We start from the raw sequence: 22,208 nt of genomic DNA on the forward strand, positions 1-22,208 counted from the left end.
CCACAAGAGGAAAACGGAGAGAGCTCTTCTTCAGGAATGACTTTAATCTCTGGGAAAATCAGGGACATCATATCATATCTGGGAAGATGCCGGTCAGTCACCGAGTTTTTTGTTTGTCGGATTAAACCAGAAACAACATGTGAGTCACATCATTTAAATAAGCATCGAGTCTTATACACCTCAGGGGAGTGTAGGAGCTTATTTTTAGGTCAAGCGGAAGCTGTTTTTTGTTTTTATTTCAACCGTTTCCATTCCATAACCATCTTTTAAATGCAAATAAAAAACTGGTCTGGTTGAAATAACCTCATAAAACCTGCAAATCTATTCTGTTCCATTGTGCTGCTGCCTGATGTGTTAGTTTGGAAACTTTTATATCTCGAGTGATTACCCACAGTTTCTCTGCAGCTCGTGGTGTCTCTGTTCAGCCAAGAATCATCATCAAAATGTAGATCTCAAAACACTTTAAACACCTTAAAACGACAATAAAAGTTGCATGAGTGTATAAAAAACTAGTCCTATTTCCCTGTAGTTCTGAGAAGGTTTCTACTCTCTAAGAATGCCTGCGAGTATTCCTCAAAGGAGGGTGTCGACCCGGCTGCTGGCGTCCCCGTTTAATGAGTCTCCGAGGTCAAACAGCTGGTCCAGGTTGACAGTGGAGCTACAGAGGAAGTCACTGCGGCATTGCTCCTCCTCCTCTGGCCAAGGTGCCTCCAGGAAAGCCGTGGCGAGGAAGGTCTCCTCATCAAAGTCAGACGCGCCGTTAATCCTTTGATCCTCGGACACGAGGATGTCCACCGACCCTGTTGGGGCTACAGCGGGTGAGACGTGGGTCCCTCTTACCGTCAGCTCCTCTTCTTTCATGATGGGGCTCAGAGGCTCCCCGCCATCCAAACTGAGCTCCCCGCTCAGGGCCGAGTCCAGCAGGGCGTCCCAGTCGAAGTCTCCCTTCAGTGGTCCGACTTCCCTCTGCTCGTCCACACAGAGAAGAGGGGAGCTGGAGCGTCTGGCGGCTTTGGTGGCGCCATTTCTGGAGCCAAGTTTTCTTTTGTGCCCACTTCTTCCCCGGATCACCGGCCAGGAGCCCAGCATGGTCCCCTCAGCCAGATGGGGGTCCCACTTCTGGTCTGCTCCAGTAACTTCTTCGAACTCTTGGAGGAGCCTCTGGGACTCTGGGTTGACACAGAACCCGATCTGACCTCCTGCGGGGCTGCAGGGACCTCTGGACTGGGGCTGGAGGTTGACTCTGAGCCGGTTTTGCAGGGCCGGGTTGATCTGGACCGGCGGCATTCGTCTCTTTTTGTAGGCGCCACTCAGGAGACGCTCTGCATACTGCGGGTCAATCTTCCAGAAACCTCCCTTCCCCGGCTCGTCCTTTTGCCGTGGCACCTTGATGAAGCACTTGTTGAGAGACAAGTTGTGTCGGATGGAGTTCTGAAAGCAGAAATGTGGTTTTTTTTAGAACTTCTCACAGAACCCCGCTGGAGGTGGTTTTATATCAGCCAGTTCGGACAGGAAGTGCAGATGTCAGAGCTCCATACATCACATGAAAGCACTGTGTACCCTAGCATTCATCTCGCTTTCCCTCTTCACTGAAGTACAAACAGAGCAGTGACCCCGTGACCTTTGTTAAATATTATCTGCCCCATGTACAGCCTTACAATAACAGAATGCTCTGAAGTGTCTGAGCCAGACGCTGAGGCTCAGGAATACAGCAAACAGCTTCATCAATCATTGACCCGGCAAAATTAAACTTTTGTGGAAAATTCCTGCCTGACTGGGAGAAAACTGCTCCTCCGAGTAAAAATGGCAACAATAGAATAAAGTGCAAATGTTTTTTTTCCATTTGGGGGAAATGTAATTTGCCTCCCAGTTATTAATAATCCACAAAGCCAAGTGAGTAAAGTCTAATCAGAGTGTGGCAGCAGGCCCTCTCAGCTTATTTCCCACCACTTTTCCCCAAATAGGAACAAATCCGGCTGTGATTTGACCCCCCAGCAGAAAACAATCACTGTGAGACTTCACAGAAACTCATTTTCACACAGTGGAACCTGTCGGAAACGGCGCATCCTCTCTGGGAGTGCGTGTGTATTGCATACAGTGCGTGTGATGTTTGCTGTGTCTGTGCGGTCCTGTACCTGCCAGGTGGGGTCGGCATAGCGGTAGTAGCAGAAGTTGTCAGTGATCCACTTGTAGATGCAGGACAGGGTGATCTTGCTCTTCTTGCTGGCCTGCATGGCCATGCAGATCAGGGTGGCGTACGAGTACGGCGGCTTGATGTGCGCGTTGGTCTTGTAGTCCACCTCGTCCGGGCAGTGACCGTGCGCCACGATGCCCGGGAGGGACTGCATCCTGCTGTAGGCCGCCGCGGTGGGCTTTCCCGGAGTCAGGGGCATCCCGATGGAGGCGGGGTCCCCGGCCAGAGGGGAGGCCGGGGCGTCGGAGCCCAGCTGCTGGGGGCCGAACAGGTGCGGCTGCTGGTGCGCGTGATGCGGCACGTTGGCACCGAGGATGGAGAAATCCTGCAGCCACTGCAGACTGGTGAGGCTGTCGTCCAGGCTGACGGAGCTGCAGCAGCTGCTGATGCTGCTGTGGCCGGCGTCGCGCTCCTCAGCCTGGGCAGCGGCGGTCACCACCTCCTCCTCCAGGCCCACCGAGCCTTCGGGCCAGGGGTCGGCGCAGCTTAGGGACATCATGGCTCCTCCTGCACCTCTCTCCTCCTCCCCCCGCCACCGCCTGACGGGACCGAAAATAAACACCCGAGTTCAGCAAAGTGCGAAAGTGCAGCACAGTCATGGCGCAATTAAAATACAGAGCTCCCGTGCGCGCAAAAGCTCGCTCTTAAACCCTCCGGCGCGTCTCTCATCTGAATAAACGTCGGGAGCTGAAAATTCAAAGCATTCTGAGCATGTGAAATGAGTTTTATGTTGATACGCAGCGGCCTTTATCTGCGGGTCTCAGAACATTCCTGAAAAGCTGACGCGCACTTGACGCTCAGCGCAGAGAAAAGCGCACATCCGGCCTCTGCAGACTATAAACTCATCACTAAACCACTGCAGCAACATGAATTATCATCAATTAGATGCGTTTTCAGATATCTGTGTGGGGGGTTTCACTTTTAAGGGAGTTTTGCGCGTAAAATCGGCCCAAAACAAGTTTATGTTTGTTAAAATTCAAATAAAAATGCGTTTACTTTTAAAAAACTCATAATCTTGGAGTCGAATAAGATTCGTTCGAATTTGGAGCTGGAAGCTGTGTTTCAGTCCCTCTGAATGAATGAATCTAATAAACTCAGCGATCAAACGTCCAAACTCACCTTCTGTCAGCTGTTATGTTGAGCAGAGTTCTTTAAAATCCCAAAGAGCAGCGCGCTCTGCCTGCTTGTCGGACACCTGAATCCTCCTGAAAGAATTCCTGCGCGCTGCGTCTCGCGCTCCTTCTCCTGCTCAGAGGTCTTTGTAGCGGGTGTCAGCGGGCTGCGGGATCGGCAGGGGAGGCAGTTTAATACCTGTTGCAGGAGGTTTGTCCAGCAACCATAGCAACAGTACACCCCCTTGTAAACAGCTTCCCGCTCCTCTATTGGCCTGCCGGTTTCCATGGCGCTTCATTTTTAATCACCCTCAAGTCAACTGTTTCTGTTGCCCGGCAGGTTCTCAAGCTGAGGCCCGGGGCCGCTCCGGGGATCCTGCCTGGACTTTAAAGTGAAGGATTATAACCATTTTATGAAAGCTGGGAGATTAAAAATGATGCTTTTTGAATGCTTTTTCTTTTTAAGCCACAGATCCAAACAAACTTCTTCTAATTCAAACTGCTGTGTAACTCTGGAGGGTGACGTCACAGTATTTATGGACACGTTTCTCATCATTTTAGGGAGAAATGTTTCATCTGATAGCTTTAATCTCTTTTTAGATTCATTTTAAGATTAAAAAACGATTAAAAAACTCTTCAGATGATGTTTACGCCCCAAAAAAAGCAGAAATCAGAGAGAAGCCGAAAACCTGAAAGCTACTTTCTTTTCTTGAGCATCATCTGATGAGCCTGACCTTCTGCAGGGGCCCGACCTCTGTGGGCTGGAGACTGGACTAAACCAGCTAAGTATTAAACAGCTGCAGCAGCTCCAGCTGTTTACACGATTCTGAATATTCGACTTTAACCTTGACGCGTCGCATCTTTAGTCCAAATGTTGTCTTTATTATCCTCTCTGAATGCATTTAATCAGCTCAAAGTTGGTGCCAGAGTTTGGACCTGTCGGAGGGGGCGGGCGTGAGTGAAGGAATGTACTTTTGTTCATAAGGCAGAAAGGGAGAGAAAAGCGAAACAAAAAGGTTTGGCCCCTTGAACGTTGTATTAGTGTGGCTGACTGGTTTCCTGAGGCCCCTCACAAAGGCAACTGTAAAGCAATAAAACCGGCCTCCTCATCTCTGCGGCCCTGACGTCTCTTCAAAGCTGGGGCGCCGTGTGCGTCTGACAGCTGCTGACTGCGGCGGGTCACCGAGCCTCGGTGCCGCTGCTGCTCGCGCGCAGGATGAAAAGCACGTCAGGTGTGTTTCACCAGGTCTGCGGTGGAAGTGAGGGAGAGCCGCTCCACACTTTAAACATTTAAAAACCACAGCCAGACATCATGGACACCCCCCAGTCTGCTCCTGGGTCCCTGTGAGTATCCGCCATTTCATATCCGTGTCAGGTCCGAGGAGCACCTGATCAATTCAATTCAATTCAATTCAATTCAATTCAATTCAATTCAATTCAATTCAATTCAATTCAGTTCAATTCAGTTCAATTCAGTTCAATTCAATTCAATTCAGTTTTATTTATATAGCGCCAGATTACAACAATTGTCATCTCAAGGCACTTAAGTAATAAAGTCCAATTCAAGCCAATTGGAATTCAATTCATTGTAATCGTAATCCAATTAATTCATATGGAGCCAATTCAAAAATAATATCCGAGCTAAGGAAACCAACAGATTGGACCGAAACTTGTCTTCAGTCCAATCTCCCGTCCTGAGCCTGAGGGACTGTGGAAAGGAACGACTCCCTTTAACAGGAAGAAACCTCTGGCAGAACCAGAACCAGGAAGGAACCTCTGGCAGAACCAGAACCAGGAAGAAACTTCTGGCAGAACCAGAACCAGGAAGAAACCTCTGACAGAACCAGGACCAGGAAGAAACCTCTGGCAGAACCAGGACCAGGAAGAAACCTCTGGCAGAACCAGAACCAGGAAGAAACCTCTGGCAGAACCAGAACCAGGAAGAAACCTCTGGCAGAACCAGGACCAGGAAGAAACCTCTGGCAGAACCAGGACCAGGAAGAAACCTCTGGCAGAACCAGAACCAGGAAGAAACCTCTGGCAGAACCAGAACCAGGAAGAAACCTCTGGCAGAACCAGACCCAGGAAGAAACCTCTGGCAGAACCAGACCCAGGAAGAAACCTCTGGCAGAACCAGAACCAGGAAGGGTGGCCATCCGCCTGGACCAGCTGGGGTTTGAGAAGACAGAAAAGAGTGAAAAGAGGGGGGAAAAACACCATAACACCATTCAAAGGATACCTGCTGGAACAGGGAAACACAAGTTAATAACCACAATAATGTCACATGGACATAAAATCAATTGAGAAATTAAACAGGGGAAAAGAGCAAAGTGAGGAAAGGTGTGACAGATGAGGTCCCCCAGCAGTCTAAGCCTATAGCAGCAGAACTATGGGATGTTTCAGGCTCACCTGAGCCGTCCCTAACTATAAGCTTTATCAGAAATGTAAATAAAATAAAGCAGCCACTGAGTTTCTATTTGAGGGAAACGTTCCTGCAGAATTAGCTAAAGACTATAAATATTTATCAGCAGCAGCCACGTTTCAGACTGTTTTAACAACCTGGTTTACAAAGTAAATCAGATTTATTTATACCGAGGAAGATAGAAGATAGAAGTCACACAGTCAAAATAATGCCCTCCTTTTCTGGAGCCTGTGATGGAAAACATTAGGTTGAGGAAAGGTCTGAGGACCAACTGTCTAAAACTGAAGAAGATACTTCATCTAAAGCAGCATTTTTACAGATTTATGAGATCAGTATGATAAAAATCAACTATAAAGTATCAGCTATAGCCTTTTAAAACCAACGCTGATGCTTGATGTCTCAGTTTGGTGATTAACGGCCTGAAGGTACGGATTGGGAGGATGGGAGTGAAATAATTTATTAACGGTGGACTGAGAGCTGAATCCGGGAGGATGTGGGACTCTGTGGGAGGAGGAAGGAGGTTAGAGGGATTTTCCAGGTAGGTGAATGGTCTGAATGAATGAATCCAAGATGGAGGGGAGGCTGCTGGCTGTGGTGCAAGGTTCTGAGTCAGGGAGCAGGCAGGTAAGAGGAAGAGGCTGATGAGAGGAATCCAACCACAGCTCCTATAAAGGAGTCCTGATGAGGGCAGATGAGAAGCAGGTGAACTCTGCTCAGCCCTAAGACTCAGAAACCAAAAGCAACAACACAGCCAAGCATGATCCTGACACTTCATGTCCTCATATTTATCAAATATTACAACCTGGATGGAAATAATCTCAATGAAAGTTGCAGCCGCTCTAATTTGTGAGACAGAATGACTCAAATATTTCCTTCATTTAAGGAGAAAATAAAGAAGACACTGAAGCTCTTTTCCTGAACATTTAGAGAATTCAAGCAGCTCTTCTTCTGCTACTCAGATACTTCTGGGACATTTTACTCAGTTAGGAACCTTCCTAAGCAGAAAAGATGATTTAATGCAAGCAAATACAAACTAAAGACGCGGCAGAAGCTTCACAGAAGCAGGTGAGCACAAGAAAACAAGAGTAAAAGTTCTCAAAAATCAAATCCTTCAACAGAAACAAGAGACTTTACTGAAACTGTGACTTCATCACCTGCCGAAGAGACTCAGAACACCAAAAAAAAATGGTGCAAAACCATCATAAAGTTTCAAATATGCCTGCAAAAACATGTTAAATAAACTCAGAGGCCTCATTTACAGCTTCAAGGAGCAAAAAGAGTGAAGTCAGCTGGAAAAATGTTCACAATGAGACACAAAATGACAAATCGGACCGCTTTAGTTACTTTAATATGAAGATTTTTGCTCATAAAATACATTTAAAATTAAATGTAGCTTCAATAATTATTAGATTTCTTGATCACAATTGATCTAAAGTTTTAGTAATTTCCTACTTTTCCTAACTTCACGGTTGTGGCGTCTTAAATGTGGTGATTTTTTTTAAAGTCTTACTTTGGGCTCCATGCAAAACTAAATGTTAAACCGTTTTATTTCGGGTAAAATCAACATTTGATCTGATTTCAGATCAAATGAAAGCCTTCCTGCTTTCCAAAATAACTAAAGTTATCAAATGAATCTGGAGTTTGGTGATAAAAAGTGAGGAAAAATGCGTCTTTAATGTGAATATCCTGGTTTGAGGTCCTGGTCTTTGTTCCCGCCTCCTCCGGATTTAACTGTAACGCTCCCAGTTGGACGCGTGGGGGCGCCAGATACCAGAAAACAAACGTCTGGTTGGAGTGAATGTTTGGAAAAGTTCTTCTTCGTCTTTTTCATGAAATATTCAAATGTTTTCTATGTTCTGTTGCTGAAAACCATCACATCCTGTTTTATTCACTCTTCTCTCGGCGTCCCAAACATCCTGATGATTTGAGGATGAAACTCACAACAGGTGTGAACTTGGTGACTAAACCTGATGTTCAGGAGCTCCTGGTGATAAAGTCCAGCCAGTAAAGACAGTTAATCAGTTTCTGCAGAGTCCCGACTCTGTTACTGTAGCTGCTGTCGACCCCGAGGTGAACCTTTAATGGACCAAGAGAACTCAAGGTTTTTCACCCAGCTGTCACATGGAGGCTGTCTCTATGACGACCTCTGATGGGTCCGCTCTCCTGATGTTGAACCACTTTAAGGTTTTATTCCGTTCCTCGGGTGTTTTTAACGTCCACTCAGGGCAGCAGCAGAGCCCACAGCACAGCTGTAAAAGCAGAAAACTTTGATCATTTGACAGTTTTATGTCTCAGCAGCATTTTTACTTCTGTATCTGGCTTCAATCAGTCATTATTTTTTGTTTTATCAACAATTGAATTGATGATCATTGAGCTCAAAAATGTGCTTGAAAAAAAAACACTTTGATTGAAAATGAATCAAAATAAGGAAAATAATTTCATAGAAGTGGCAACAACTATATTCAAGAAGCTGTAAAAATGATTTACTTGTTGTTTTTATGAGAAAAATACTCCTAAATTTAAAGATTCAGCCTCCATTAACAACCTCTCTGTGGATCTTAGATCCAAACTGTGTCATTAAACTGATTTTTCATTTATTGGCCAAGACGACTGATTAAAGTGTGGCTCAGACAAGCATCTGAGCCACACTTTAATGGTGTGATGCAGCTTCAGCTCACATTTCTGGATGCAGCCGTGGACTGTGTTGAGTGGAAATGCTTTTCCCAGCTCCTCCTGAGCCCATGTGGCTGTATGGATCATGGTGGCCTGACGGTTTCTCCTGCAGTGCTGCCTGAGGGCTCCGAGCTCATCCAACAGGGCTTTCTGTCCTTGGCCTTTCCACACTGAGACTTCCCCAGACTCCCTGAATCTGTTCCCAATATTCTGCTCTGTAGATGCTGAAAGACCAAAGTTCTTTACAGTCTGACTCTGAGGAATATTTCCTGAACTTATTGATGATTGTCTGATGGAGTTTGGCACAAAGCGGTGAGCCACGACCCATCCTTGTTGGAGAGGCTGAACCTTTGGTGGAAGCTGCTTTTATACCCAATCCTGACACCCTCACCTGTCAGCAGGTAACCTGCTGGTTGGAGAAGCTCCAGAAGCTGCTGCTGTAGATTCTATAAACTTTCTGTCTTTCTTTGGCTCCAGAACAACTTTTCTTTCACTTCCTGTCCTTTATAGAACTGATTTTAACCTTTTAAAGTTTGTTTTTAAAGCTCCTAAAGGCCTCACCCCATCGTATTTATCTGAGCTTTTAACTGTCAAATCAACTTTTGTTGGAAGTGTTCAGGTTAAAATAAAAGCCCTGGGGTGACCGAGCCTTTTCTGCTGCTGCCCCCAGGCTCTGGAATAAGCTCCCCCCCCGAGATGCATCTTATTTCTGACCTGGGCCTCTTTAAATCTCGGCTAAAAACCTACTTATTTCAGATGGCTTTTAATACCCAGTAGTATGGTGACTCTTTTATATTATCTTACTCAATTTTGCTGTATTTTATTGCGTTTACTGTTATTTTATTGTTTTGTACTTATTCTTTTCTTTATTTATTATCTGCTGTAAACCAAAATGGATTGTTGTAAAGGGCTTCATAAATAAATTACATTTACATTCTGAACCAGACAAGATGTCCTGAAATTAAATGAGAATAAATAGTTTAGATGATTTATCTGTATTTATGATACAAATGTTTAAGCCACTAATGATGTTTTCACCAGAAGAAATGAAACATTCAAAAGAAGAATGTGAAATCACAGGAAAAAAGGCCCAAACAGCGACTGCTCCACACCATTCAGGCGCCTCCTCGCTCACAGTGAACGGCTTCCTGTGTTCACCTGCAGCTCAGCTGAATAATTCAGCTGGCAGAATGTGAGCTGGACAGCCTGCAGCCAAGAGCCGCTCTCACATGATAAGAAGATTAGTGTTGTTCATCAGGAGAACAGTGGCTGCAGGCCGTCAGTCCGCTGAGGAGACGGCTCCAGTTTCACGCTTCTCCTTTAGGAAACCATCAACCTTGAAATGAGTCGGTCCTCAAAGCCCAAACACTCTTTCTGTTTCTCCATCTTCTACCAACCGTCACTCAGAGTCAAAGGGAGGCACGTTAGAGACAGCAGCTCAGCTCCACAGCAGCGTTTACCAGTCGGTTGCATGTAAATGTACTCATTCTGCAGTCTGTTGGCAGAATAAAACTGATGCCATTACTTTACATGCAGAAAAAGTATCATCCACTAAAGGGACAGATTCATTTTTCAGAAGAATTAGCAGCATATGTGTCCCACTATCTGATAATAATCCCTGTGTCATACAGTTATAGCCAACTTCCTACAGTCCTGCATTATCTAATATAAAGATTAGCTTTCATTGCACTCGGATGGTTCCTGCAGAATCATATATATATAAATACAAATACAAATACAAATTTATCTATATAGATGTTGACTGATTGAATATATCATAAATACACACTCAATATAGTTTATATATACATATAGCAAATGTGCTCATGTATATATTATTCTAAACTGAGTCACAACACTTTTATATTATCTTATTCAATTTTGCGTTTTTTTATTGCGTTTACTGTTATTTTATTGTTTTGTACTTATTCTTTTCTTTATTTATTATCTGCTGTAAAGCACTTTGGTACCGAAATGGATTGTATAAATAAATTACATTTACATTTACAAAAAAAACATTAGATTTAATCAAATCCAGCAGCTTTACGGTTAAAAACATGTATTTATCAACAGTGTTTACCTGTGTGTGGCCTAAACCTGCTACAAGAAGCAGCCAATCAGCTCCAGGAATTCATGATAAATACAATATCAAACATTACGTCAGCATAACGGACATGAATAAAAGCGCGCGTGTAATTTTATCCGCACGTCTACGGAGAGCGAGGTGGTTGATTCCCCAGGATTCTATCTGACTCCGCCCAACCAATACGGTCCAGAGATTAAAATCAAACGCTTCACAAATTTAAACTCTTCCCCCTGATAGCCAATCAGCGTCTCTTTACTACTGCCTTGCTCCGGCGCTGTCCAATCAGCGCCGCGCTCCTCTTTGTTGTTGGTGATGACATGAAAATATTGTTGTTGCTGTTGAAGGCTGCGGCAGGAGACGGACAGGCAGGCAGCGGGCACCGAGGGTTCGCTGCGGTCGATTCTTAGCGTTGTTTAGTTTTATTTGAACTTCTGTTTCAGGCTTTAACGCAGCTGCGTGTCGCGTGGAAAGCAGCCATGTCGGTGAATATGGACGAACTCAGGCATCAGGTGATGATTAACCAGTTTGTTTTGACGGCTGGCTGCGCCGCCGATCAGGCGAAGCAGCTCCTCCAAGCGGCCCACTGGCAGTTTGAGGTGAGTCTGAAGGTTGGAGGATTTATTCACACCTCGCGCCCTGCTCTCTGACCGACCTTCCAGCTGAATGAGCGCTTTCGGCGGATGTAAAAGAGTTAATGGAGATGATTATTAGTGTTTTCAGCCCTGCCCCGTGACCACGCGCTCCCGCGGCTAACGTTAGCGCTGCTAACCGCACTGAGGACGTGGTGCTCCGCTCAATGGCTGCTTTTGTTTACATTCTCGACAGGGCTCCACCGTGTCATTACCGAGCTAATTATTGTTAACCGAGCCGCCGGCAGGAAAAGCCAGGCTTTACTAAAGAAAGGACGTTTTTAGAAATAGTTTGTGAACTGTAGTTTCCGATAATTAGCTTTATTTAAAGGTGGAGATCCGTCTGATAACGTGTCCTCAGCCGCGTCATGTTGTACTCAGATTATAATCTACTGGTTGGGCTTGTTTTCTGTCAGAGCGATAAAGTAAACCGTCCCTGCGACTCTCATCTGAAACCACCACAAACACTCTTAATAGAAAGCAAGAATGTGCTGGGAGAGTGGTGTGGTTTCTGTTTTCTGGGCGCTCAGAAAGAGGTCACCACGCGCAGCTAAGCGCCCTGACATTGATCCCAGTCTTGTTCGGTTATATATAGACTGATTAAGATGCATTATCCTTCCAGCTGTTCTCATATTCAAGCCTTGCTGCTTGTTAAGTTATTAGGAGCTGAAACAGTTGGTGGAGCTCAGTTTCAGAACAGTGTACACAGGAAATGTGGCAGGTTTCCATCTCAGAGCCGGTCTCACATAGACCTGACAAACTGCCCCAGGAGAGGAAAGGAGCAACATTTGTACAGATTACAGACAAAAGGAGCTGGGTTTGTATTGAATTATAACTGACTGCGTTTTCCTTTTTTAGCCCAAAGAGGAGGTTTAACTCCTTTGGTACTTTGTACACAAACTTAATCGTTCATAAAAGTTGAAACAAAGGCGAGTTATGAGTTAGAAGTTATGACTCAGCTGCTGTTTTCAGTTGGTGGCTGAGCTCACTCTTGGTTTCCTTTCACAATAACTCCCTAACGGGTGATTTTAAGGTATTTCCACTGTCTCCAAAGAAATAATCAGTTACTCAATCCTAAAGACTTTTAACAAGCAAACAGACCAACTTTTGGCACAGCTGAGGAGTCCCAGATGGTTCGGTCAGACCACGCCTCCCTCAGCTGCTCCTTTGTGTTCGGACAGCCTGATTGGCTCGCCGTCCTCAGGTGTCACTGAGTCAGGAAGCTCCTCTCTTTGGTTCTGTTGGTGACTCTGTGACGACTCACTTGTTTGTAACCTGAGAAATCAGAGTGGATTCATTGTTTGGTCCCACGGCGCCGTGAACCCAGATCTGAGGCGTGTTCTGCTGCTGAAGCGAGTCACGGACCTTTGTGTCACCGTGGCAACATCTCAGGTGAACCTTAAAGCACAAAGTAAGCGCTGATCCATCAGCAGACCCCCAGTTTCACACAGCTGAGCCTCACAGTCGAGGAGCTGGAAGCAGAGACGGTTCTGCCAGGGTGGGATCATGTTCACCTGTTGGGTGGAAACGATTTAAACCTTTCAGCCTCTGAGGAAATCAGAAACATGAAATAAAACCCTCAGCTGTTAAAAACAGGGAATCTGATGTGGATTCATCTCGTTAATCGTTTCCAGTTCACCTGCTTTGCTTCTTGAACGCTCTTCTGGTGTAAAGATGGAAAAAAGGAGGTTTTTTTACACCTTAATCCCAGAAATAATCCCCAGCTGTGGAGCCTGAACGCACCAGAAAGGCTTTCTGAATATCTGAACTCCTTCTTTAAGAAATCACTTTGCAACTTTATTATTCTGAGATTATTTCCTGAATAAACCAACTCCACCATCCTCAGTGAAGTATGTTAAAACCTTTGAGACAGGAGTTCAGTTCACTTTAACCTGGTGTTTTATTCAGGTGTTTCACAGCTTTACTCAAGTGATCGGTTGGTGATTAACTTTGCGTTTTACATCCCGAGAACTTCCCTTTTCAGGGGAGCACGTTGTGTCCGGCGCTCTGGCGTTATGAATGGCGGCTGGCTGTGGCCTGTCTGGGCTGGAAACGCCGCCGTTTGTGCAGCTCCGTGTTCCCGGCGGCAGGAAACGAGGAGCATCAGCGAGTGACGCGCCTCCAAAGCTGACAAACACAAAGAGCAGCGCGGCTCGTTGCACAACTGCAGCGCTTTCACGCCTTGATATGTGTGTCACGTTGTGCAGCACGCATTCCTGCAGCGCCGCTGCTGTTGTCAAACAACCAGAGCGTGGGGGAGGGTGGAGGCTGCGAGGGTGGGGGCTGCATTCATTCAAGTGTTGGGAAGAAGAAGAGAAACAGAAACAACTCTGAGAACAGACTCGCACTCTCTGTTTGATCGTTTCCAATAAACAAACGCTCCATTGTCCCACTGTTATTACAGACAGTGAACTCATCGCCCGTCTTTAGTTTGAAGGTTTTACATTTAATCAGAAACAAATCCTCAAAGGTGTCAAAACTCAGTAAAAACAGCCTCAGATGAACTGAGACAAAACGCTTAAGCAGTGAGTGACAAACTAAGTGAACCCTCACTGCTTCTACAGGAACTCAGAGGGTAAGAAGCAGCCAGGAGCTGCTGATCAATGCTCTGATTAACTGATCCTCAGTCAGTGTGAGCAGCTCTATAAAAGCAGAAGTTCTGTCAGTTTAACACGATGCCAAGGAGGAAAGACACCAGCAATGATCTCAGAGAAGCAGCTGCTGCTGCCCATCAGTCTGGGAAGGGTTATAAGGCCATTTCCAGACTATCTGGAGTCCATCATTCTACAGAGAGAAAGATTATTAAGGTTTTAACACCTGATGAGGAAGAAGTCTGCTGAAAAGCTGCCAACAGAAAGCGTTTGGACTGTTTTTCACATGAAGGATGACTTCACCGCAGCTTTAAGGTGAATCAGATGCCGTCACGTTGTCAGGAATGCGTCCCTTCATGCGTTGGGGGGAGAGCTGAGCCGGCGGAGCGGTTGCTGCCTGTTTATCAGCCTGTTGTTTCTGTTTCTGAGGTCATGAAGCGTGTTTTTGTTCACGGTGGCCTTGGCTGTGTTCACAACACAGGGAACAATACAAGAAGCCAGCTCACTTCCTTGTTTGCACAGAGGAGCTGCTGTTTATGCTTTCTAACGGCTGTTTAGCTCTCCCAACATGAGAAAATGTCCGACTTTTTATGGCCTCACAGCTCGGAGACGCTCAGCTTGTTGGACAGAAATAAGTTCTGGTTGCTGTGAAATGAACCAAAGAACGCTCACATTTCACAGCAAACTGCAGGCTTTTATTTGATGTTCATGAACACATTTATGTTTGGTTTAATTTTCTGTCACCGTGGAGCAGAAAGCAGCCGCTCTGTTGTGTCCGACTGTCCCTGAACACATCACAACCATCAGTAAAATAGTTTAGTTTGTGAGATTAAACCAGATTAAATCTTATTTTTATAGTATTTTTGATTCGGAACATTGGAACACTTAAAGGAGACGTGATCTCCATCCTGATTCTGACTTAAAAACGGTTTCTGGGAAGATTTCACGCTCTCTGGATTTAAATTTGCCTTTCGGAGGAACTGCGGCTGCAGACTCAGTTCCTCTGAAACAGAAAGTCGAAGCTTCGGTGTCGTTAGGTTTTACGTCCCACTGCAGGGCGAGAGGTGGGGGCCACTGACGCTGAGCCTCAGAAGTTTGACTGTTTTTAAGTGGAATGGATCAAAGTTTTCCAGGTGAAAACACTAACTAACCCCCCCCTCCGGTCTGTTTCTGCCTGCAGACGGCTTTGAGCTCCTTCTTCCAGGAGGCGAACATCCCCAGCCACCACCAGATGGTAAGTGTGTTCACACCTCCTCAGACACGTTGGGGGGGGGGCTCAGGTGTCACCCCACCCGACCTTCCTGTCCGAGCAGCTCTTTCTGGACACTTCTGCTTTAATCTGAGTTTGTTTTTTTTATTCTGGCTCATTTTCAGACAGAAAACTGAGTTTCTGAAGCTGATTTAAGTGTTTTTAAAGCTGCTTTAGAGTCAGATTAAAGGAAAACGTGACGTCACGAGGGTCCAGAAACACACTGAACATGAGATTTTATTCACAAAAAGCTAAAAATGCTGAGTTCAGGTGTCACTGCTCGAGTGTTACCCGGCAACACAACAGTTAGCGTGTTCTGAACGTCTCCAACATGCTTAAAAAAAGCCAATCAGACAAACTGTGGCAAACAGCAAAGTTTGGTGTTAACCGTGGTTTAAAAGCACGGAGGAAGGGTGGAGAAGCCTCGTTTCCCAGGCTGCAGTGATGGAAGTAACGAAGCTGGAGGTTCTCCATCATTCTCCAGCTGCTTTAGCCGTGAAAAAGACTTTAGATTCGATCATCGCAGGCCGTAAAAAGCAGAAAGATCTTTCTTTAAGCGTTACGATGAGCCACATCTTCAGCTGGAGATGCACCAGAACTTCCTGCTCCAGCAGGATCTGAGAGGGCGTCTGTGTGTGATCACAGCTGTGCGGATGGCGTCCCCCAGCAGCTGGCTCCGCCTCCTCCCAGCGCTCCGGTGCCCGTTGCTCTGGGACGGCCGTGAGGAACGGCTGCTGTTATCGTTTTGGGTGACATCATCCGTGGAGGAATCCAAAGGTGAAGCTGCCAGACAGCTGGGTGTACTTCCTGCCCCGAGGAGCTGTTTGCACAGCTGGGCGTGGAGGAGAACGCCGCCACAACCAGGAAGTCGGTTTCTTTTTTAGCCTGAGAAAAAATACACAACAGCCGTGACTCAGAGAAACGGGTCTGAGGCTTCATGGGGGGGCGGAGACAACAGGAAGCGCACCTGTAGCTGACATCACTTGTTTTTATCCAGTCATCAAAACAAGTTCCTGTCAGAAAGGTGCGAGGCTCCTGATTGGACGGACCGTAGGGGACGCCGCCAGTTTGGCAGGTTAAGAACGTTAAAGTCAGCTTCTGAACCAGAACCTTTGGTTCAGTCGGTCTCTCAGAAACTAAAGTCTCTGTCATGAAGTTCCTCTCGCAGCTCGGCTGTTTTTCTGAACACGACGGCGCTCAGCATCATCGATGTTGAGGCGTCAGAAAACACGGCGCAGAACCTGTTCTCCACAGCAGGAACAATAAGTTTCACGTCTCATTAATCAGAAGATAAAAGGAGGAAAGGATTAAGGCTTCGCTGTGATAGTCAGACCGCCTCCTGTTGGGGAGTTTCTGCAGGTGTCCGTCCATCCGTTGTCTTTAAGCTAAGCTAACCAGTTTAAGCTAAACTAAGACTTTAAGCTAAGCTAACCAGTTTAAGCTAAACTAAGACTTTAAGCTAAGCTAACCAGTTTAAGCTAAGCTAACACTTTAAGCTAAGCTAACCAGTCTAAGCAAACAAGTTTAAGCTAAACTAACCAGTTTAAACTAAGCTAACACTTTAAGCTAAACCAACCAGTTTAAGCTAAACTAACCAGTTTAAGCTAAGCCAACACTTTAAGCTAAGCTAACCAGTTTAAGCTAACACTTTAAGCTAAGCTAACCAGTTTAAGCTAAACTAAGACTTTAAGCTAAGCTAACCAGTTTAAGCTAAGCTAACACTTTAAGCTAAGCTAACCAGTCTAAGCAAACAAGTTTAAGCTAAACTAACCAGTTTAAACTAAGCTAACACTTTAAGCTAAACCAACCAGTTTAAGCTAAACTAACCAGTTTAAGCTAAGCCAACACTTTAAGCTAAGCTAACCAGTTTAAGCTAACACTTTAAGCTAAGCTAACCAGTTTAAGCTAAGCTAACACTTTAAGCTAAGCTAACCAGCTGCTGACAGCTTCTCCTTTAAGAGAAGCGGTTTCACAACACCCACATGGGTGAGACCCGTCTCCATGTTTTTCTGGAGGGACCCACGCCCCCCCCCCGGCCTCCCCCCTCCCCCCCAGTCTCCCCCCCTCTGTGTTTCTGGCTGACGCCTGACACCTGTGTGTGTTTGCTGGCGGCCGTGTTGCCAGCAGCCCAACACCTTTTCAAATGACTGTAATTGATGTCCTCGCTGAGGACTTTTGGCATTTGGAGGCGAGCAGCTGAGGGCTCGCGTATCCTCAGAGGGTCGTTCTGTTTTTTCAAACGCTGACCTCGCCGACTCGCACCTCTGCCCCTCGAGTTTGTTTTTAAACCCTTTTATGAGCGGGTCCCTCTGGTCCCGCAGCTGCTCTTCACCTGTGGCCCTTGTTTTTAAAGTGGAAATGATGCAGATTTTTGGCTAAAAGCTCTCATTCTGCCTGATGTTTAACAGCTTGTTTCCACCCCCCCCACAGATGTGTACCCCCAGAAACACTCCCGCAACGCCACCAAACTTCCCCGACGCCATCACCATGTTCTCCAAGCTGCGGGCGTCTGAGTGCGGCCCCGGCGCCGGCGCCGGCCCCTCCCAGGTGTCCATGGCCTGCTCGCCGCCGCCCTCGTCCTCGTCGGGCTTCAGCTCCTTCTGGGCCTCCTCGCCGCCCAGCCACCAGCCGGCTTGGCTGCCCCCGTCGTCGCCCACGGGTCACCACATGTCGCACCACTACCACCACCACATGCAACAGACTCCCATGTGGCCCCCCGTGTCCCAGCCCCCCGGCTCCCAGCAGCCCCCCGTCATGTCGGCGCTCCACGGTCAGAGATGAGACCAACCGGCGGCTGCAGGGGGGCGAGGGAGGGAGGCCGTCACGGCTGGGTCATCTGTAGCCAATGAATCTTTTTTGGGGGGGCGGGGCTTGTTTTATGGGGGGGGTTTCATGTGTGGAATAATACAGAGGAGGACAAAGACGTTTTTCTAAACAGTGGACGATGATTCTTTCATCTTCATCACGAGTCATCGAAGCCGAGGAAGAACCCGCCGGGTCCCAGACGCCGGGTCCCAGACGCCGGGTCCCAGACGCCGGGTCCCAGACGGCCCGCCGCCGGGTCCCAGACGGCCCGCCGCCGGGTCCCAGACGGACGCCGGACGCTGAGCCCAAAAACTGTTTGGCGGCGAACTTTCTCGTCACATGGATGCAACCAACCAGGACCCAACTGGGCACTTACTGAGGATCGGAGCCATGCGACCTGTTGCTTCATGATCAGTTTGTTCTGTTTACTTTTTACAAACTTGCTCTTTGATGGTGTTCAGAAATAATCGGACAGGAAGTCAGCAATAACCAGCAGAGGAGGAGGAGCTCCACTCGAATGAAACTGTGGACTGAAGGTGTCGAATGTGTGTGTGTGTGTGTGTGCAGCGTTTCATTTACAGCCATAAAAAAGTCCCATCAGGAGGTGTTTAAGATCCAGTTAAACATCTGGATGGAGAATAATCAGAATCTAGTTCACAGATGTTTTTGTTGTGGAATAAGTTCAAAGTTTATCGCTTCTTTCGGCTCAGATTGATTTTAAAATGTCAAATTGTCGGTTCCAGCCCTCTGAAAGTGAAGATTTGTTTCCAAAAGTTCAGCCTGAAATATTTCAATTTATATACCTGGAAATCTTTCTTTCAAGCCTTTTTAAGAGGATAAAGGTGAAAAAGCGGCTCTGATTCTTCATCTTTCAGCGTTTCGTTGGTGGTTTGTAACACATTCAACAGGCTGAACCTTTATTAACACAGACAGGAGACGAGTCCAAACTGCTCCTCACTCCTTCTGTTTGTATCAGGAAACGAGTTTCTCCTCCAGATGTTTGGAGGAGCTGTTGAGGATTTTCTGGGATCGAACATGGAAACCGGGTCTCATGCACACACACAGAGGGAGGAAGTTGTAGAAACTTGCAATAATGTGATCATGTGGAGACGGAGGAGAGGTTTTGGGGGGGGGAGTCTGTAAATAAAACGTTTTGTTGACGCTCACTTTGAGAAGAACACATTTAATCTGAGCGCTGCGGCGGCCTGTCGGTACCTCCTCCCTGCTTCTGTCTGCAGGCCCACTCAGTGATTCCCGCTCAGCCGCTCCTACCTCCGTGCACGTGAATGGAAGAGGCCTCGTGCACTCTGAATGTATCTCACACAGCCGTGCTGAGGGGATTTTTTACCTGTTTTTAAAGGCTTCACCTGTAGATTAGTCACCTTAGCGTGTTGGACGCAGGTTCTGCTCCAGTCAGACAATCAGCTGTTTGTTTGGGCTTCTGGTCGCCGTGGGAGCAGAGCGTCTCCGGGCGGTTGGGCTGCAGTTTCTGGGGCTACTTTTCGGCGGGGACCTCCTTTAAAGGAGCGTTTCTGGAAGGAAAGATAGACTCTTTCTGCTCGTTTTCCACAGCAGCAACCAGCAGGTTTCCCATCCATCTCACTCCACTGCCAATCAGTGTGCCTCAGAGCAGCTGTTCCACCGTCATCTGCCCGTGTTTGCAGCCTCCGGCGATGGGCCGGGAGCTGCTGCAGTTATCCTGTGAGACACCAGGGCCGGGAGCTGCTGCAGTTATCCTGTGAGGCACCAGGGCCGGGAGCTGCTGCAGTTATCCTGTGAGACAGCGCCGTCCTCTCAGTGTCTGAGGCGGAAACGTTTGGTGGCGGCGCTTTAAATGGGATTTATTTTCCTTTCCAACTCCCTGAACTCTGAGCCACTGCAGGGTTTGTTGTTGGCGACGGGTCGCCTTGTTACCGGGGCTGAGGGCGGAGCCCCCCTGCAGGAGGCTGAGGGCGGAGCCCCGCGGGAGGCTAAAGGCGGAGCCCCCTGCAGGAGGCTGTCTCCCCCTCCTTCCTTCTGTCCTTTCTAACCCTGTTGTTGACCTGAGGACACTGAGGGTGGAGCCCCCCGCAGGAGGCTGAGGGTGGAGCCCCCTGCAGGAGGCTAAAGGTGGAGCCCCCTGCGGGAGGCTGAGGGTGGAGCCCCCCGCAGGAGGCTGAGGGTGGAGCCCCCTGCAGGAGGCTAAAGGTGGAGCCCCCTGCGGGAGGCTGAGGGTGGAGCCCCCCGCAGGAGGCTGAGGGTGGAGCCCCCTGCAGGAGGCTGAGGGCGGAGCCCCCTGCGGGAGGCTAAAGGTGGAGCCCCCTGCAGGAGGCTAAAGGTGGAGCCCCCCGCAGGAGGCTGAGGGCGGAGCCCCCTGCAGGAGGCTGAGGGCGGAGCCCCCTGCAGGAGTCGTTTCTAACCCTGTTGTTGCCCTGCAGGCTCCAGCTGATGCGTCCCAACCGCTCGGAGAAGTTTACAAACTGGGAAAATCTCTGGTTCACATCATTTTATACTTTTGCTTCCGTCACTCGTTTGATGGAATTCTGTCTCACAGATGTTCTGAAATTCACTTTAAACGGCTCTTCTACAGATTTCTCTTCATATCCTCTGTTTAAATTTCTATTTATATGTTTAATAAAACCAGTTATGATCTGCTGCTCTGGGTGGTTTCGTCTCTTCACACCTGTCTGGTTTTACCGTAAAGAGAGGAGCTTCTGTGAAGCTGCTGAGGACTGAAGAGGATGTGGTCGGAGTGTCGAACTGAGTCGGCTTCAGTTTCTCAGCAGTTAAACTGGAAGTTTGGCTGATTAGCAGCAGGAGGAGACGTCTCTTTAAATGATGGTGGTGGGAGGTTTCCTCTGATCCACATTAAGCTCATCAGCTGGATGAAAACCGCTCATTGAACCACTGTGAGGCCTTCACTGCTCTCTGTTTGTTTCAGTCTAAAACAGAACATTATGAGGCTCTGCCTCAGTCAGACTCAGCAGCATTATGAGGCTCTGCCTCAGTCAGACTCAGAGTCAGCAGCAACATTATGAGGCTCTGCCTCAGTCAGACTCAGCAGCAGCAACATTATGAGGCTCTGCCTCAGTCAGACTCAGCAGCAGCATTATGAGGCTCTGCCTCAGTCAGACTCAGCAGCAACATTATGAGGCTCTGCCTCAGTCAGACTCAGAGTCAGCAGCAACATTATGAGGCTCTGCCTCAGTCAGACTCAGCAGCAGCAACATTATGAGGCTCTGCCTCAGTCAGACTCAGCAGCAACATTATGAGGCTCTGCCTCAGTCAGACTCAGCAGCAGCATTATGAGGCTCTGCCTCAGTCAGAGTCAGACTCAGCAGCAGCATTATGAGGCTCTGCCTCAGTCAGACTCAGCAGCAGCATTATGAGGCTCTGCCTCAGTCAGACTCAGCAGCAGCAGCAACATTATGAGGCTCTGCCTCAGTCAGACTCAGCAGCAGCATTATGAGGCTCTGCCTCAGTCAGACTCAGCAGCAGCATTATGAGGCTCTGCCTCAGTCAGACTCAGAGTCAGCAGCAACATTATGAGGCTCTGCCTCAGTCAGACTCAGACTCAGCAGCAACATTATGAGGCTCTGCCTCAGTCAGACTCAGCAGCAACATTATGAGGCTCTGCCTCAGTCAGACTCAGAGTCAGCAGCAACATTATGAGGCTCTGCCTCAGTCAGACTCAGCAGCATTATGAGGCTCTGCCTCAGTCAGACTCAGAGTCAGCAGCAACATTATGAGGCTCTGCCTCAGTCAGACTCAGAGTCAGCAGCAACATTATGAGGCTCTGCCTCAGTCAGACTCAGCAGCATTATGAGGCTCTGCCTCAGTCAGACTCAGCAGCAGCATTATGAGGCTCTGCCTCAGTCAGACTCAGCAGCAGCATTATGAGGCTCTGCCTCAGTCAGACTCAGCAGCAACATTATGAGGCTCTGCCTCAGTCAGACTCAGCAGCAACATTATGAGGCTCTGCCTCAGTCAGACTCAGCAGCAGCAACATTATGAGGCTCTGCCTCAGTCAGACTCAGCAGCAGCATTATGAGGCTCTGCCTCAGTCAGACTCAGCAGCAACATTATGAGGCTCTGCCTCAGTCAGACTCAGAGTCAGCAGCAACATTATGAGGCTCTGCCTCAGTCAGACTCAGCAGCAGCAACATTATGAGGCTCTGCCTCAGTCAGACTCAGCAGCAGCATTATGAGGCTCTGCCTCAGTCAGAGTCAGACTCAGCAGCAGCATTATGAGGCTCTGCCTCAGTCAGACTCAGCAGCAGCATTATGAGGCTCTGCCTCAGTCAGACTCAGCAGCAGCAGCAACATTATGAGGCTCTGCCTCAGTCAGACTCAGCAGCAGCATTATGAGGCTCTGCCTCAGTCAGACTCAGCAGCAGCATTATGAGGCTCTGCCTCAGTCAGACTCAGCAGCAGCATTATGAGGCTCTGCCTCAGTCAGACTCAGAGT

At 47.7% G+C, this 22,208-nt stretch overlaps 2 protein-coding genes across 3 annotated transcripts; one reads left to right on the forward strand and one right to left on the reverse strand.

The window, feature by feature from the left end:
- Window positions 1-350: 350 nt before the first annotated feature.
- On the reverse strand, window positions 351-2,693 carry foxj1a (forkhead box J1a). Its single transcript, XM_072369448.1, has 2 exons — window positions 2,136-2,693; window positions 351-1,431 (listed from the first exon to the last, which is right to left on the reverse strand). Exons 1-2 carry the CDS (start codon window positions 2,691-2,693, stop codon window positions 574-576), a joined length of 1,416 nt encoding a protein of 471 aa, XP_072225549.1. The 3' UTR covers window positions 351-573.
- Window positions 2,694-10,811: 8,118 nt separating this feature from the next.
- On the forward strand, window positions 10,812-20,404 carry ubald2 (UBA-like domain containing 2). 2 transcript variants are annotated; one of them, XM_072369458.1, is made up of 3 exons: window positions 10,812-11,083; window positions 14,888-14,941; window positions 17,387-20,402. In XM_072369458.1, the coding sequence occupies exons 1-3, from the start codon at window positions 10,964-10,966 to the stop codon at window positions 17,735-17,737; spliced, it is 525 nt and encodes a 174-aa protein (XP_072225559.1). In that variant the 5' UTR covers window positions 10,812-10,963; the 3' UTR covers window positions 17,738-20,402. The 2 variants fall into 2 exon arrangements, with proteins under 2 accessions (XP_072225559.1, XP_072225560.1); XM_072369459.1 differs by lacking the exon at window positions 14,888-14,941 and having other exon boundaries at window positions 17,387-20,404.
- Window positions 20,405-22,208: the final 1,804 nt, after the last annotated feature.

This window comes from Leuresthes tenuis, unplaced genomic scaffold (genome assembly GCF_036924035.1).
Source record: "Leuresthes tenuis unplaced genomic scaffold, fLeuTen1.0.hap1 SCAF_17, whole genome shotgun sequence".
Lineage (NCBI taxonomy): Eukaryota > Metazoa > Chordata > Actinopteri > Atheriniformes > Atherinopsidae > Leuresthes > Leuresthes tenuis.

Excerpts from the sequence above, each read along its gene's own strand:
- foxj1a (XM_072369448.1), bottom strand. The coding sequence starts at position 2,693 with ATGATGTCCCTAAGCTGCGCCGACCCCTGGCCCGAAGGCTCGGTGGGC. Across the intron at positions 1,432-2,135 it reads ATGCCGACCCCACCTGGCAG|AACTCCATCCGACACAACTT; the intron begins GTACAGGACCGC and ends TTCTGCTTTCAG.
- ubald2 (XM_072369458.1), top strand. The coding sequence starts at position 10,964 with ATGTCGGTGAATATGGACGAACTCAGGCATCAGGTGATGATTAACCAG. Across the intron at positions 11,084-14,887 it reads CGGCCCACTGGCAGTTTGAG|ACGGCTTTGAGCTCCTTCTT; the intron begins GTGAGTCTGAAG and ends TTCTGCCTGCAG. Across the intron at positions 14,942-17,386 it reads TCCCCAGCCACCACCAGATG|ATGTGTACCCCCAGAAACAC; the intron begins GTAAGTGTGTTC and ends CCCCCCCCACAG.